Source organism: Xyrauchen texanus, chromosome 15 (genome assembly GCF_025860055.1).
Source record: "Xyrauchen texanus isolate HMW12.3.18 chromosome 15, RBS_HiC_50CHRs, whole genome shotgun sequence".
Taxonomy (NCBI): Eukaryota; Metazoa; Chordata; class Actinopteri; order Cypriniformes; family Catostomidae; genus Xyrauchen; species Xyrauchen texanus.
Window position 1 is genome coordinate 42253249 of NC_068290.1, and position 18992 is coordinate 42272240.

Genomic DNA, 18992 nt, shown 5'->3' on the forward strand with positions numbered 1-18992 from the left:
GTAGTTGCAGCGAATTATTCAGGCATAATGCCACTTTTATGCCATTATGAGGGCGCTATTTTGCTGCTGTTGTTTTTGACAACCATTTTTCTCATGTCGGTCTCAATAAAGCTAATTTGGAATCTTTGGAGTGCTGGTTTTGGAAAAAAGGGGTGTGGCTAATCCAACGGCTCAGTTTGAGGAAATTCTAAAAATGCTAAATTCGCATACAGCACCTGTAATTCGGTGTGATTAATTTCAAAACATTTACGCAGTTAATCATGTTCCCGGACCTTAATATGGAATTTTCCTTATATCTGAGCTATTCAGTACTTCACACTGGATATTATCTCTTCTTGCATATGTGCAGGTCAAGTCTAATATCAACAAAGTCACACGTGACACAGGGTCCTCCCATATTTAACCCTGTGACTGTCTCTACAGAATCTTCTTGCCCAGACTCCGTGCGACAGGTGGCTCTGGCGGTCATCCAGAACTCATAGAACTGTAGTTACATACGTAATCTTGTAACTCTAAGAGGAAGTTGAAGGCCACAAAAGAACAGCTGTCACCATAGTGCAGGGAGCAGCTACATTAACACTAATGTCTGGAGAAAGTATCTGTAGACAAACAAATCGCTGCAGCACAGATGTCACAGAGAGGGACACCTCGCAGTGCTGCCCAAGATGTGGATATACCTCAAGTCAAGTGGCATCTTACACCTGTTGGCAATGGATAATTGTTAGCCTTGTAAGCATGGGGGATCACATCTAGCACCCAGTGCGACAACCTCTACTTTGAAAGGGGCTGACCCTTTTTTGGCCCACCATAGCAGAGAAATAGTTGGTCTGATTGTCATACATTTTCTGTGGCCCTCAGATAGCAACAGAGTTCAACTTGACTGTTTTCCTGTGTATCTGACACTGGTGGATTAAAGACTGACTGTTCAATAGCTTGGTTTACTTAATGAGGCCGGGAGCCTCTTTGAGAGAAAAGGGAGGCAGTGTAAGTGTCTTCCAAACCCGATTCAGGTCCCATGAGCCTTCAAATGTGGTTGCAGACTCTCAGAGGCCAAATACACAGCTGCAGATGGTCTGGATCCAGGTGCCAAATCTGACCCTCTAACTCAGGGGTGTCAAACTCTGTTCCTGGAGGGCCGAAGCCATGCGCAGTTTAGTTCCAGCCCTGCTCCAAAATGCCTCCTTTTAATCATCAAGCACTCCCGAAGACCTTGATTAGCTGCTTCAGGTGTGTTTAATTAGGGTTGGAGCTAAACTCTGCTGGACTGTGGCCCTCCAGGAACTGAGTTTGACACCCCTGCTCTAACTTATGGGTTCCTTCCTCATGGGAAGGCTCCAGGTTTCGCCCTCTAGGAGCTTGTGCAATATTGAAAATCATGGCCTTCCGGACCACTTCAGAGCCACTAGGAGCAGTCTGTGTTGTCCCTGAAGGACAAGGGGGTTGGAGGAAAGGCATAGAGCAACAGGTCTGGACAGGCATAAGCTAGCGCATCCTGACCCAGACAGCTAGATTCCTTCATCAGGGAGAACCAGAGAGGGCAGTGGGTTGAGGATGCTGATGCAAAGAGGTCTACCTTTGCCCTGCCAAACCATTGCCAAACCATATCTACCACCTCCGGGTTGAGCCTCTACTCCCCCAAGCGAGGTTTGTGGCACAATGCAAAATCTGCCACCATGTTCAACATACCTGGGAGGTGCATAGCTTTGGTGCTTGCAAATGGAGGGAATTGCCAAGTTAGAAGTTTCTGTGCCACCCGTAGGGATTGGCTGGACCTGGTACCCCAATGATGGTTGATGTGATGGACCAGTGAAGTGTTTTCTGACCTAAGGACATGTCTGCCCTTCAGGACTGTCCAAAAGTACTTCAGAGCTAACAGCACTGCTCGTAGGTCTCATGGGAGCCTGACCTGTCTCTGAAATCATTGGAAGAGTAGCAGGATACTGTCCACCCGCTGCAGTGATGGTGAGGCTTTCATCAACTGAGAATCCAGACTAGATACCTATGAAGGTATCTGGCACTTCCTGGTATTTACCATGTAGTCCAGCTGGGTAACATGGGAAAGTAGCATGGTGGCTACCTGTATTGCTTGCTCCTGAGATGGAAAACAGTGGTACATGAACACATGTACCCCCTGGCCTGGATTGGTAACAAAGCTGCAGCTATACACCTGGTAAAGACTCATGGGGATAGAGAAAGACCGAATGGAAGGACACGGAACTGATAGATCTGACCCTGGAATGTGAAGCGGAGGAATGACCTGTGTTGTGGTGCAATTGGAACAAGAAAGTAAGCGTCCTTCAAATCTGCTGTGGTGAACCACTGCTGCTGTCTGACTGCCTGGAGAACATCGGCTGTTTGCAGCTTGTCATTTGGCAGCACTTTGAGGAACTAGTTTAGGCCTCGAGGATCGAGTATGGGTCATACACATTTTTAGGAATAATGAAATACACTGAATAGAACCTACTGAGCTGTGCTGACCACTGGCCAAGCGTTCTACCCCTTGGTGCCTGAAATGGTTGTTGTCCCTGAGCCTGGGGACGTTGAACAGGTCACTCTAAATGCTGATTGGTTTCTGTGAGCAGTGTCTGTGCACATTAATGAATGAGTGCGAGTCAGGTCATGCCCCACTGTGGGCTGGTGATACTGAAAACAAGATGATGGAACTCTCCTGAGGTCAGCAAACTGCTGCATGGTTTGGTTTACTTAGACACTGCCTTCCAGTGTCTGCTGCACCATTGGACCAAAGAGCTGGCCCGGAACTACCAGAAGGTCCCAAAGTGTTCTCCCACAGGCTTCGGATAGCAGTGATTGAGCCAGCCAGACTTGACGGTGTGCCTACGTGAGCGTTGACATATGTCTGCCCAGCTATCTTGATATAAAAGCAAATGCCTGTAGTGAAGTATCGCTTGGGCTTTGGACTGAAGGATCACCCCCAAGGGCTGAAGGGACTGGGACAGCACTAGCATGAGATGGGAGAGCGAATTTCCGATGTGACCCATGTGTGCCGCTGTACTATAAGCCTGCATGAAGAAATCGTCAGTAATTCAGCATTGAGGCCACAGGCAGCGAGAATTAGGTCTTAAGGCCTCTTCCGGAGAAAGAACAAAGGAAGCAATAAACGGGCCCACTTTAGAAATCTGACCCAAGCTATAAGCAACTGCCTCCTCATTGACACCAAAGGCCTGCATGCACTAGTGTGGCGTGTAAGGGACTTATTGGCTCTTCTGTAGCTCCTCAATATAGTCCTTAGATGCTCTTAGCACTAAGAGCTGAGGGTTGCAAAACGCTTCTGAAAAAAGCAATAGTGGGGGCTGCTACTGTAGGGGCTGTGTTTAGATTTAAACGTGCCAATGCAATGTGGAGAGATTGCTTCACTATGTCCTGATCTGACTCTAATCCCTCTGTTGATCCTGCTGCTTTTCGCGACTTAGTGACTCCCACAAGAGCCCTTCAACCAAAGCTAGCCTGGAAGTCCTCTGCTCCCAAGGCATGGCACTGAATTTTATGCAGGCCTCCTCTGTGAGGCCCAGTTTGAGGTGTTCTAACCCTAAACAGGAAGGGCAGCAGTCATGTCCATCATCTTTCTAGAGTGGGGCCATGCACACCATGCAGGCGTGAATTAAATGTTCCATGCTAATATGGATAGCAACCTTTAGATGCTGAGCGGAAAGACACTGGCTGTACAAAACCTGCATGTGGTTATTACTGAAAACATTAAATCATAATGTGCTCTAGTCAAATTAACTCATATGCTACTTACCCAAGCCACTAATTGAGTATGGCTCAGCAGGTAGACCGCTATATGGAGCACAAACACTCTAACAGCAGCATTGCCTACAGCTGATTTGTCTCCAATCTGCAAGCTAGCTATTAGCAACCACTGTATGGAAGTTGCCGTGAGAACGAGTGAACTCCAAGTAAATATGTAAACAACACTCAACAGAAGAGCCACTGATTCCCATAGATAGCCAGAGAATTCACAGAGAACAGTAACGAGGTTACTCACTTGAATTTGCCGGTAATCAGCTGTATCAAACAATGAATGAGTTGGAATTCAGTTTGCAATCCGCTGCAGCCTCTTGAGGACGCGATCACCATGAGACTTAAAAAAAAATTATTGTTGCGACGCTGTGAAGGACAGATTAGAAATGTTCTAGTACAATTTTATTTACAATTACGACCTGCAATACTTGCATGTATGCATTTGCGAGAAGATTATAGAGACAATCAGCAGGTAGTTGCGGTGTTAAATAGGGGTGGATCATGTGTCATCCTGGGTCATGTGTCAATTACTGCCATTGGCAGTCAGAAAGAACAAACTAGATCCACCTGTTTTTTCCAGAAAGCAAAACTCGCAGTATCAGCAACATTCAGCTTATACAGACAGAGAACAAACCACACTTACAAAGGGCAGACAACACAAGATAAGAACACCTTCTTGTCTTTAAACACAGCTTGATGGAGCGGAAATGTGAACAAAGGGATCTCAAGATGGTTTTTCTAAGTAATAAAACTTGTTTAACTTGGCACAGTGACCTAAAAAAATTAGTTTTATGGCGTGATGCAAACAAGATGTTACAAAAGCATCCATCTGATGCAGGTGTACATTGACATGTCCTTATACAAGCCCTTATAATACATCTCAGACTGATTGGTGAATTCAGTTGCAAAATGGATTGCTATGGACTGTACACCAATGATAGGCTTATGTTCAATAATATGGAAATAAACAATATATAGTTTTTTTTTTTAATGCTTTACTCATGTGCCACAATAATGTAAATAAAACAACTTTGTTGCGAGCCTTTGCATCACCCTCCTTTGTGTTATGGCCTTGGCTGTAACACAAATGGCGGCTCGTCCCATTCACTCTTTTTGGTAAGGGAGTGTGCTTTGTTAATCAGATTTCTAAATAAACTAGGATATGAATTAAGAGAAACCATGTAGGGTGTAAACTTTATATATAGATTATACATACATATATATATATATATATATATATATATATATATATATATATATATATATATATTTCTATCTGGAATTGATTGGATCATGTTTTTCACACCAGAATGGAGCTTGTTGATGGGAAGGGAGGAGTTGAAAAATACAACAGAATCACGTTACTATACCTAAATTTTAACAAAATAATTTTTATGTTGCTTGTGGTGCACATTGCTTGAGGCGCTGCAACAACTATGACTTTTATTCCCTTTCACAAAAATCAAAACGGCAGATTATCACTTCATACACACTTTATTTTCGCTCCGTTCCTCACACACAATAATATCTTTTGACATCTTAACACTTTTATTGTAGTTTATGACTTGTTAGGCAATACAATTTAAAGTTTGTATTAAACAAACAACTACATTTACAAGCTTGATCAAGTGTGATCAAACAATGTGTTAGCTCAACTGAAAGAGCCTTGCACTTGTGATGCGAAAGAGCAGTGTACAAGTCCTGAAGAGCACACAAGTCAACACATGAGGCAAAAGTGTCATAGAAGCACCACAAAATGACGTGGTTGCTTCAACAGTTGCGTTTTTAATCTCACATTTGCTTTTTATGGCACTATCTGTTAAGGTTCATGGTTTAGGGTCGGCAAGTCGGTTTTGTTGATTTCTTTCCTTTGAATAACATCAGAGACTATTTAACTGAATGGGGAGAAATTGGAACACCCATTATGGTGGATGTAGAAAAGAAAATCCTACCTTACATGTGAAAGAGCCAATAATCTTTAAGATACAGATATCGCCTGTCAGTTAATTTAAAAATAGCTGGACCACCCTGAAAAATAGATTCTTTTTAACGTAATCTGAGCTAAAGTTGCACAATTTATGTTACCATTGTCATCAGATTGTTGATTGAAATTTGTATTTTGATCATAATCTTGACCAACCGTTTTGGAGATGTAAGTCTTTCCCCATTTAGGTCGATAGGAGCTGTATTTATATGCCACTTGTTTCCATATAAAATAGCTAGAATGTACCCAAAGATGGCCACAGAGGGCCGACTTTCCTTGAAAGGGACTTAAATAGCACATTCCTATTCTTTTTGTGTAAGATTCATTAGCACATGTTATCAAATAAGTAAAAAATGTCCGTTTTAATTTTATGTTGAGTATAGGGGTTGTGGGTGGTTGGCTACTATGCTTTTAGTGTGGTATTTTGTGGGGGGAATCACTAAGAATTAATTGCGCCAGCTATTTGCACACGCTGTCTGTGCTAGTTTTGCACGTGATTCACTAAAGGAATTATGCAGATCTGGCAATGGTGCAAAGCACAATTTACACTTGGGTCCCTACTTCAATGCACTGTAAGTATATGTAATGTAATGACATTCTTTCACCCATTTTATAATATACCAGGTGAAGATCATAAGTCTGATCACTTAGGAAAGTGACTTTCCTCATCAACCCGCATGATTTGTATCATTCATGTCAGCAGCGTTGTAGGAAAAGTTACACGTTGTAGTTTAATAACCAGGGTTAAGAATTTATTAAAATCAATAATAACCCTAAGTGTGAGTTATAGTAACAGTAATGCTTGCATTGTTCTTACTGCAGTGAGAAACCAGAGGCAAACGAACGGAAGGGATGTGTGCTCTTCACAGAATGAGTAATGCTTCCACCAGTCTGGGCAAGTACTTATCAGATCCCCCTCATTTCCAGGTGGAATATGCTTCTAAATGGGCTGCACTTAAGATGATTTAACAGACTGCTGTGTGGGGCTGACTAGATAATTAACTCTGTCTAGGAGGGAGTTAGGAGACAAGGGAAAGGAGACAAAATGGATGAGTAAAATTCCAAAAATACGAGAGCCATGGCTGAGTCAAGCATTCTGATATCTGTGAACATAGGCCATGTTATAGTCCTGGGGTTTTCAAAATGTTTGATGCCAAAGACCCACAAATTTTACAATCCTCTTGCATGGGATCCCCTCCTACAATAAAAAAAAACAGGTTTAAACAATATTTTCATGTATAATGACCCATTGATGTTTTAGTGTGTATGTTTAGCATTATCTCATCAAAATGATGGAACAAAATTTTTTGTAAAATTATATCATGGGTTCTCCAGACCTGTTATAGACATTTCATAAGACAAAAACCCAGTTAGACTACGCTGAACAAGAAGTTAGTCTTTGTAATCCATAGTAGCACATTGATTATCAATGCATCCTTGGGTAGCCTCCTTAATGGATTGAAAGTCAGCTCCTCAACATGACCTCATGCCATGTTCCTGAAGTGAAACGCAGCTGCACAGTAGCTATATTTAAATATGTCAGTCTTCAGTATCTGACATGACCGTTATCGGTTGCAGGATCAGTCGTGTGCAGAAGGACTTCCTGAAAAACGCCACCATTGTTCTTTCCTGCGCATCAATGTTTTCACAGCCACCGTTTATCTCGTCACATTGACCTTTCTCCAAATTTTCCCTATGCGGCACAGATGACCTGAGATAGCATAAGGTCAGCATAATTGGATCAAACAGACAGCTAACGGCGACTGATGCTTCCTGTATCAGCAGGTTAAGCTGCATCTCGCACAGACAGAAGCCAGTGTCCGCTCCCCTCCCCTCCTTCGCTTGAACGCTCAGACCGATGACAACCGTACTCATTCATGTTAGACTTACCGTTAGTAATTGGCTTTATGGTACATGATTGCATGAACTTGCACAAATACCCTAGGTGTAAGAGGTAGTGGTTCGCAGTCGCATCTTTGTATGGTCTATATGAATGCAATAAGGCATCACAAAAAGACAAGCAAGCAAATACGATTTAGACTAAATGAACCGATAAATGAATAGCAATTCAAATGAATCAAGCATTGTTCTATGAGTCCTTTCCACACACTGCAAAAACAAAAAACAAGCAACAAAAAAATAATCTTATGCAGTTTTGTTGTAAAAAAACACTGATAAAAATGAAATTAAGAAGAATTCATTTTCAAAGGGAAAACAAGTTTATTTGTGTTTTTCATTGGCAAATAGTTTTTTTTGCCAGCAGCCTCCTAAGGCAGCATTTTAACTGAAATGAAAGCTCATAAGTAACTGATTTTGAACACTAGGCTTTATGGGTAGGTTACTCTGTTTCTCTATGGAAGTAAAAGATGTAAATTTTTTAACAACGCAACTCATATGATTTTTTTATTTATATATTTTGCTATCTCATACTAATTAGGGCTGGGTAATACAGTTAAAAAATTATATATCCACATTTTTCAGCCTATTGACTGTTTTGATAATATCTCGATAATTATTATTATTATTACAGGAATGGCTTTGGCTCAGTTGGTAGAGTGGGTCGGCCACTAATCGCAGGGTTGGTGGTTCGAATCCCGGCCCACAAGACTCCACATGCCGAAGTGTCCTTGGGCAAGACACTGAACCCCAAGTTGCTCCCAATGGCAGGCTAGCACCTTGCATGGCAGCTCTGCCGCCATTGGTGTGTAAATGTGTGTGTGAATGGGTGAATGAGTCACAGTGTAAAGCGCTTTGAATACCGGTGCTATATTAGTGCAGACCATTTACCATTTATTTGCTCTGAAATGGCTCAAAAGGGATTTTTTTTTCCTTTTAAATCAGAGGGACCATAATTTCAACAGCCATTGTTGCCAAGTAGATTACATTTATTAAAGGTATTGAATAAAAATCTATTTTAAAATAACGAAGGCATCTTTCCTCAGTTTTTCATTAAATGAACACAAGGGAGAATGAGTACACATTTATATTTTATGCACAATCATACATAGCCTAACAAAAAGCATTATTTACCTTCATATATATTTTACTTAAAAGCTCCAGGTGAAAGTGATGTGTCAAAATAAAAGCTCACCAAATATGTTTATTTTGTGAATTTCAGTTTGATCTTGTTATGGTTGATGTTCAAACCTTGTTTGCTCAAGTAACTTTCTGCTGTAATAAATTATATCCCCATTAAAATATGATATGTAATAAAACAACATTTCATTAATAATATAGGCTATTTAGCTTATGTAAATAACAATCTTCAATAACTGTATCTAAAATGAATAAGGGACAATAAATAATTACTAATACAACAGGCTGGAAAAATAGACATTTATTCTTTTTTTCTTTTCTCCCCTTTCTCCCCAATTTGCCCAATTCCCAATGTGCTCTAAGTCCTTGTGGTGGCGTAGTGACGCGTAGTGTCTGAGACCATCAGTCCGCACATCTTATCATGTGGCTTGTTGAGTGCTTTACCCCGGTGACCTAGCGCATGTGGAGGCTTCACGCTATTCTACGCGGCATCCAGGCACAACTCACCATGTGCCCCAGCGAGAGCGAGAATCACTTTATAGTGAACACGAGGAGGTTACCCATGTGACTCTACCCTCCCTAGCAACCAGGCCATTTGGTTGCTTAGGAAGCCTGACTGGAGTCACTCAGCATGGACATTTATTCATTTTAATATTTTATGTATTTTGTATATGTTGAAACTCGACACCGGTCGGCATACACAGGAAAGTTAGATCGGTTTCGTGCTGAAGAAGTACGTTTTTTACATAATGTTTTCTCCCATTGGTGTAAACAAGCGTAAATGCCAACATCATATATTTCAAAAGGACTGAAACCTGTCAACCAAAACATGAGCTCACTGATGTCATTATGTGAGTCTGCTTTTTTATTGCAACCGTCACTCCTGGTTGGAGGCTTCCATAAATATTTAGTTTATACGTAGTGTTATGTCCTACCTAAATTTAGTGGTCCAACGCTCAAATATTTAGTAGTGCGTAAATTGTGACTTAGTGTCCATTTATGCCTCAACTAGGCTAAGTTGTAACGTACATTTAGCTGGTGCAACCGGCCCCTGTTGTTCACAATGTCCCGCATCTGATTTCATCTCCTCCTTTTCTGTTATTCAGTGCCACTTTTGTACATTTGTATAATTACTTGTAGCTATTACTAATATTTGGAATTGTGAATACTTAAATATAATATTTTAATGAAGAACTGAACCAAAAGATAAACACGCACGGACAGCTGTCCGTAACTCTCTCAATCTGTCGCACTGCCGTCTCCAGACGGCCCTTATCCCTCTTGGGCTAATCAGCCCAATTAGGGGCCGGGTGTGCAGAATCAAGACCAGGCCCCACCCTCCACCCTGCCACACATGTGCCTGATTGGAATGCGCAAAAATCACAAGCCCATGAGCCCTGGACATACACAGAACAGTGTACAATCTGAACCGCACACAGACATGTTTATCAGTCTTTCAATAATCACAAATGACCATAAAGCCATTTCAATGTTATTTTGATTAATTGTGCAGCCCTGAAGGATTGTGAAATTAGTCAGCTGATGCTCTTTATGAAATAATATGGCCAAATAGAAAAAATATTTATAATATCGTAACTATTCAAATAACATACCTCTCGGTTCTGCCATCTTCTTGAATTCCTTTTTTTTATTCGTAACAATGTATTCTGGAATTGCCTTTTCCATGTAGGATGCATATGATGCTGCCTTTGAACCACTTCACTAGGTTTTGGAACAGAACTTATATATGTCTGTGAGGGGAATATGTAGACTGTGCTTTATTACTTTTATACAGAAGCTGAGCTATTTAATGAGCACAGCAGTCATTTTTAGATGGATAAACTATGATTGCTCAGTACTTTATGAATCTTGCTCAAGGACTGCACAGAAACTCTTCTGTAGTTTGAGCTTCTGAAAATCAATAATTTCTGTTCTAAATAAGAATAAAGAACTAGCTAAGACAAATAATCTCCTCAGTATCTGATTGCTCAACCCTTGAAAATCCTGATGATGCTTTTTTATTCCACCACTTCAGCACAAACAGAATTGGGTCACAATGCTTAATTGTCATCCAATCAACCTTTACTAATGTAATGTCACTTATATTTAGCTGGAGTAAATGGAAAATCTTAATGTGGGAGGGAGATAGCACAGAATGAGGCATTGGGGTGTGAAGATGATGGAATGGACTAGATCTTCTGCATAGGCCGTCTAGATGAATTTACCCTTCTTAAAGGAATATTCCAGATTCAATACAAGTTAGGATTTGTAAACAACATAAGTGGCATGCTGTCAATTACAACAGAAAATACTTTATGTGTACAAGTAAATTTTGACAGTATATGTAGAGTATGTATTCAGTATATTACTTTTTTATTTATTTTTGTCATTATTATTGCTCGTCATTAGTTTCTTCTGGCCACTGGCTTATGTTTTGTTTTGGGTGATGTCCCCCAGCATGGGATGCTGGTGTCCCCACCAGGCTTTTAAACTAACTTAACCAGCTTCATCAGAAAGACCCTGCTAGTCATCCAGCATCACCAGCTAGGTTTTGATGTTGAAAAGTATGACTATGTTGGTACACCAGCTACATCAGCACCGAACCAGCATAAACCAGCCTAGACCAGTATGGAAATTTTGAGCAGGGTTTATGTTGTTAATTAAGGTCAACATCAGCATGAGGCAAATAATGTCTAAAATAATTTTTATGATTACCGCAGTTTGTAAAAACTAACAAAATTAACAAATAAATAAAAAGTGTGTGTACAAAAATGCACTTACAATGAATGTCTATGAAGCAAGCTTTGTACGCTTGCAGCATAGACATCTACAGCAAGCGCATAAATGTCAACTATTGTTTTTGTTTGTTTTCAAAACTTGTATTTAACCCATGATATTGCTTTAATTTAATTAGGGGTTGTAGGGCTTGTGTCATGGCCAGGGTCAGGTTTAGATTGCATTAATTTTAAGTGTGGTTGCCTTTGATATGAATATGTTGTTATATTTGGGCATGTCTGAAATTTAGAAAAGGGTGAGTAAAGTGAATTAAAACTGTTCTAACTAACATGTAACTATCATAAACTTAATTTCATAATAATTTTCAAACATTTTAATCATTTGAGAAGTTAGACTGTGATAGACTCTTCAAGAAAGTTTAATCTTAATATGTAAATAACTGATGATTATGCTAACCCGTCTTTGTCTCCTTGTGTCTCTAAAGGTTGACCTGCATTTCTTTTTTCTCTTTTACCATATTCTTTAGACTGAAATGTATCTGTGTGTTCTGTGTTGATCACCACAGGTTTAGCCCCTACGAATGGTATAACCCCCACCCATGCAACCCTGACTCGGACGTGGTGGAAAACAATTTCACCCTGCTAAATAGTTTCTGGTTCGGAGTTGGAGCTCTCATGCAGCAAGGTAGACGCCTCTGCCTGCCCCTCTTAGCACACGTCCCACTCTTTTGCTGGGGGTCCCAATTTGCTCTTGTCAAGCCCACTGTGATGCATGGGTGCCTCTGTGCATGTAGACCTAGATGTGAATGGGTCACTGGCCAGTAGTATGGGACTGTGTGGGTCTTGAGAAACAGTGGATGTTATGTAGAGGATTAATTGGTCATTAGTTATGCATGCTGACCGTTCCCATAACAACCATTCTCTTCAACTTCAGGGTTCCAGCAGGTAAGTCCAATTTCTGTGCCATAATCATAAAGAAACATTACACAGAAAATACATACTTGGTCCTGTGTCATAGAGTGTCATGTGTATCCATTATTTCTAACACTAACTCTAACAAATCCTGATGCCACATCTTCTCAACTATAGGATGTCTTAGACTGGAAAAGGACTTTGGTCCTATTTAAAACGATTGAGGGACAATGTTACACGTAACCTGCATGCCTTTGCATTTCATTAGTGTAGAGTAAAATTTTGTTGAGTAATGAAAGATACCATGCCATTGTTTGCATAGTAGCATGGGTAATGTATGCACTGCATCTATGAAATGGAATGGAGCAAAGCTTGGATTGGGTTGCCATATAGCAGTAGCATTGATTCTTTGTAAAACCTACTTAGTGAAGAAAGCATATTTTAGGATTGGATGAAACCGGGGACCAGTTGTTTACAATGTGGACAGCATTGGCATTTGTATTTGCATAGAAACACTGAAGATATAGAATGGTGCAATCATGATGGTAGTATCTTCTTGCATCACTGTGAAAATTGAGGTATTAAACCTTTCAATTTTAATTGCCCAACAGTATCTCCCCATAATGTCAGGACTGCAGGGTGTCTCAGGGATTCATTTAGGATCTTCTGTGAGTTTGGCAGAGAAGATGTGGCATTAGGCTGAGGGCTAAAGGGGCAAGGTTTGCATTTGATGGCTGTCTGCATGTCATGTTGAGTGAGTGACACTACACTGTAGAGAGGCTCCCCTGTCCACGGCTTGTCAGCCCCCAGAAACCTGTGGGATGGCGTGTTTGGACATGACGTTACCTTGAGTACATGACAGTCAGCCCCAACCAGGTTGTGTAAGGTCACCATCACCTCTATACGGTCAGACCCAAAGGGTCTCTCAAAGTCCATTGGGGTGAGACTTCAAAATGAAAGCACTCAGCTCTCTTCTTGGGACAGTTTTCTTTTGGTTTCTTTGTTCTTGTGACATTGTGACATGTTTGTTACTTTAATAAATTGGTTTTGAGCCCCAAGGCACCTCTTGCACTAATAATACTACTTGTTAAGGCATGTTTGAAGTGTGTAATTTCTGCAAACTTAATGATGCTAAGCAGAATTGCAATTACATTTCCAAACATGTTTCCCAAACTGACATGCCTCCCCTTCAGGGTTGTCAACTGCCATATTTTGGCCAAAATAAAGACGTCCCAGATAGGATGCCTATTGTCCCATATTTAAGTGGTGAAACTCTTCCTACCAGATGGTGAACCATTCTGTATTGAAGGCACCTGCAGGGTGAATTCTGGTAGATTTGGCCACTTTTTGACAGTGGCCCAATTTATCAGAATTCAATCCATCTGTATTTTAACATATAAAATACACATGTCACCTTTGTTAACTGAACTGCTAGAGTTTCAGAGGGAAGAGTGTTGAATCTCTCTTTCTTCCCTTTTCATTGGCTGCTCGAGCCATGTGTAGCTAGAGTTAAAAAACCAAACTCTAACTGACAGGTCACTAGTGCTTTATCAGTCTGTTGAGGCCTGATTAAAACTCTTCGCAATTCATGTAACGGCTAATCTTCTCCACAGTCCATTGTGTTTAGCCATGGACTCAATGAGCCAGATCAATGCTTGCAACTGACTCATAATACTGGGGAAGAGACGCCTGTTATTTCCCTGCTCTGTTGTCCTTTGACATCTCCTCATTTTTTCCCCATTGATTGATTTCCTCTACATGATTGTGGTGACAACTTGATTAAGGAATAACAGAAAATTACACTTAGGTTATGACATAAATTGGCTGTTCATGTTGGCTTTCTCCCACAAGCCAAATGGATTGTTGAGTTGAGCAATACAAAGTCTGATGCAAAATGTAAGTCTCTTATATAAGCTTTAATACAAAATTGAATACAAAATCTGCACTTATGGTGAAACTTTGATTTCCTAATTAAAATTGAGCATATCCTTATTACAAATTACCCCTAAATTATCCCACAATGCAAATATATTCTCCCATTCACTAGTCTTATCTTTGGTGTGGACAGTTTAGCATGGGCCCAGAACACAGTTAGCATCCCTGCTAGAAAACCCAGCTTAAGATAGTAGCTGTTTTGGAACATGGTAGCTGTTTTAGTTGGTGTTTACGACCCAATCATGTGAGAAGTCAGTAGTAATTAGTATGAGATGGCAAAATTGTGAGAAATTGTACAAGTTGTCTCATTCAAAAAAGTATGACTTTTACTCCCATAGAGAAAAATAGGAACCAACATATAATATTTCGATTTTTCTACATTTATCTCCTTGTCCAAACTTAAACCTAAGCATAAAGTCTAACCCCTTACCCAAACCCTAAATCTAATGATTGAACCTATAATTTTATGAGGAGAATGACTGATGTGTGGAATGGAAGAAAGATAAACATTTGGGTTTTGATCTAACATTTTTAGGATTTTTCCCAAGTTAACTCCTGACCCAAACTCTAAACCTAACCATAATGTGTAAACCCTTACCTTACCCTAAACCTAACCATTTTAATAGCTTAATAAATATGTTTGTGTAGCACGAAAGAAAGAAAAGAGTTTGGAATGACACGAGGGAATTGCATTACGTGTTACTGACATCAGTCATTTGTATTGCATATATGAATGAGCAACCAATTTGTTTATAGTTCATTTCTTTAAATAAAGAGTTGGATAGGAGGCTAGATAAAACATGTGATGTCTGCATTGTATTGATGTGAAATTCTGTGTGTTGACTGGTTGGTCTCTATGGGAATAGAAGTCATAGTCGCCAAGTTGTGCAATATTTTACAATTTTACCATATCGTTAAAATGAATTGCGAGTTGTCATGAGACTGTGCTGGATGACTAGCTGGTCATTAGTTGGCCAAGCTACCTGCTGGTCAACCAGCTATTGACCAGCTTGTACCAGCTATTGCACAGTTAGAAACCAGCTGCCATGTTTCAAAACACATCTATCACCTTAAGATGGATTTTCCAGCAGGGATTGATTCTATCTTCCAGGCATGCTGCAGTGACAAGTATACAAAGAAGAAGCCCTGGTGCTGGTCCTCCCATTGCGACCACTGCTCTACCCTAAACAAAATCTCTGCTCCTCTCCAATAGGTTCCGAGCTCATGCCCAGAGCCCTCTCCACCAGGATAGTAGGAGGCATCTGGTGGTTTTTTACCCTAATCATCATATCCTCCTACACGGCCAACCTAGCCGCCTTCCTCACCGTGGAGAGAATGGAGTCCCCAATTGATTCGGCTGATGATCTGGCCAAGCAGACCAAGATCGAGTATGGGGTGGTGGAAGATGGTTCCACAATGACATTCTTTAAGGTGAGTTGGGGCTGTCATGCCACTTGTACTTGTCACACAATCTCACCCTACAGACAACATTCAAATAGGATTGTGATGTGATTATATATTTTCATTGATTATAGCCTTGCTAATTGAGTCACAAGAAAGGCCAATGACAAGCCACATTCAAAAGATTTATTTTTAATATTGTTATGTTTGGTTAGTTTATGTTGCTAATACTTAAATATTGAGCTGTGGTGCTAATGTGGGTAACGTGAGTTCGAATCTGGCTTGTGACATTTGCTTATCCTGTTCCCCTTTTTATACGCCCCCTCAAACTTACATGCACCTTAAAAGATTGATGTTAATTGGACTAAAGCAAGAATTTGATCTTTTTTAAATGTCATGTAAACACTTTAGTCTGACCGAAATTATTCCAATCCGATTGTATGAAGTAGAACTTACAGAACTAGATAATGTGATTCTAGCTCTGATTCATCTAGCATGTACTGTATACAAATTAAGGCCTGTTTACACCAAATTCGTGACAATTTTGCGACATGGTCTTCCAGCAAAAGGTCTATTCACACAGAGTCTGTGAAACTTGAAATGAAAAAGGATTTCACGCATATACAGTATGCGGAGTTGTTGTTGTTCTACAAACATTTATACTTGTTTCCTGCCTGGACCCTTCAGCAATCATCTGTCAATGCTAGAGATGAATATATTGAATGTTGTTAAAGCATTTATTAACCTAATTTGCCATAACTGTTTCACTATGTTCTTTCCATGGTGTTGATGCATTTTAGGAGTATATAATCTGTTTTTTATGTGAGTGAGATGATGAAAGTGCGCTGTTTCATAAATATACGTTCTTTTCTCATTTGCACGTGTATTTTGCTACAAGTATATTCCAAATGGACTCCTGAACCCAACTTTTATTTTATAATGCCTGTATTTTATAGCACAGGGCACAGTGATATACATGTGGAATAATGTACTGTACATTAAGAATAAGAGTGGCTCACAGTCTGTTCTTTATTTAAATTATTGCAAATCTTAATAGTAAAATCCTTGCAATAAAAATTGCAGCGTGGTTCTACAATTAATTTGTCTACAGTAAAATATTGCATGTGAAGTTTTTTTTGTGATATTTTACTACGTGCATAATTAAAAACAAATTGCCGAACCTTACTGCTATTTTTAATGCCTTGAGAATATAACAAGCACAGTGATATACATATTAAATAATGTACATTAAGACAGAACACCATAAGCATACTTTCAAAAACAAACCAAAAGCTCATTCAGAATGAATATTCACACCGAAAAAACAGACTTGATGTGAATAGGCCTTTAATCGGACCATAACTGACCTCAGCATGCTGCACATGTTAAATATGATGATCAAATCACCTTGCACAGCACCATATTACAATTTTAATCTTAATTTTCAATCAATATTGTTGCCTTAATAGATATCATACCAGTGTCTCAGATGTCAAAGTCTGCATGTTTCAAAGAGTTTTGAAAGATTTATCCTTTTTCCAAATCTATTTTAGTCACATTTGTAACGCAAGTAAATTTCCTGATCTAAACTGGATCTAGAAACTTGTCTAGAATGAAAATTCTCTGATGTCTGAACTCTATCTGCAGGGATTTGTGATTATACAAAGAGTTTGATGTATTTTGATGTATGTAACACTTTACAATAAGGTTCCATTTGTTAACATTTTATAACTTGAACTAACAATAAGCAAAACATTTACAGCATTTATTAATCGTAGTAATATGCGTAGTAATACAAAACATTTAATATGCGTAGTAATAAATTTTTTAAATCAAAAGTTTTATATGTAAACATTAGTTCATGCTCTTTGAGCAAATATGAACAAACAATGAACAATTGTATTTTTATTTACTAGCATTAACTAAGATAATAAAATGCTGTAAAAAACAGTATATTGTTCATTGTTATTTCATGATACCTAATGTATTATCTAATGTTAATGAATAGAAAATTATTGTAAAGTGTTACCGATGTACTGGTAGTGAGTCCTTTATATGAGGATTTAAATTTCACGTTTAGACTTCACATGTCCTTGCCGTAACACGGAAGCTGGTGGAAGACCTCAAAATTTGATTACACACCGTGTCATGTAAAAACCAGCTGTCGCTTGATTATAACTGCCCATATAAATGTACTGACTGATGAGGATGTAGGTTTGAGTAATGTGCCATTCTGAGGTGTGGAAATGGTAAACAAATGGAAAATACATAATTTAGTGGTGCCTCAAAATCGGCTTTTGAGTTTAACAGTAATGAGAGGGTAAAAGTGCTATCAGAGTTAATGTAAACATCTTCTCAGATTGTCATGTTTTGAATTCCTACTTCACTGGATCTATCTGATGTACTTAGATAAAGCGGTTCAATAGACAATATGTGAAATCTGTGCTCTTCAACAGGGATCTGAAGTATGCAATAGAAAGCAAAATGTTTGAGGATGAAGACTTTATTCTTCACCTCATAATTGAGGGTGCTCGTCAGAGCTTTTATTGCCGTAGTCTGCTGGAGGTGACAAAGGTTAGAAGCATTTTATGACAGCACACACTTTTAAGTGCCTGTGTGTGTGAAATCTCCTCTGCATTTCTTTATGAAGTCCCAGGGGCCGTGCATGTGATCAGAGTAACACTTAAATGTCTCTTATAAGTCAGTGTGGTTCCTTTTGGCCTCCGCTGTTTATTTTTGTAAATGTTCAGCAGCATAATGACCATATAATTATATTCTGTACTGAGTACTCATGTGTACTGTCATACAACTTAAAGGTTGTATATCTGTTCTATTTTGTTGGTAACACTTTACAAGAGGGTAACAAAGTGGGTCAGTTCACCCAGAAATGAAAATTCTCTCATCCTCATGCCATCCTAGATGTGTATGACTTTCTTTCTTCTGCTGAAGATAGATAATATTTAACATAAAAAAAAAGAATTCAACAGCAAGGAGCAGCATTTGTTTATGTAGTGCCACTAAGAGGAGGGGGTTGTGGGTGCGCTGGGTAGCTCAGCGAGTAAAGACGCTGACTACCACCCCTGGAGTCACAAGTTCGAATCCAGGGTGTGCTTAGTGACTCCAACCAGGTCTAAATTGGCCCGGTTGCTAGGGCGGGTAGAGTCACATGGGGTAACCTCCTCATGTTCGCAATAATGTGGTTCTCGATCTCGGTGGGGTGCGTGGTA

General features: G+C 39.6%; 1 protein-coding gene across 2 annotated transcripts in view; it reads left to right on the plus strand.

Annotated features, from left to right (window-relative positions):
• The window catches only part of LOC127655889 (glutamate receptor ionotropic, kainate 2), a 301274-nt gene that overhangs the window by 211682 nt on the left and 70600 nt on the right, over positions 1-18992 (plus strand). For both annotated transcript variants that reach the window (XM_052143929.1, XM_052143930.1), the window contains 2 exons: positions 12084-12202; positions 15578-15795. In XM_052143929.1, coding sequence (XP_051999889.1) covers positions 12084-12202; positions 15578-15795 — 337 coding nt within the window. The remainder of the gene's footprint in view (positions 1-12083; positions 12203-15577; positions 15796-18992) is intronic.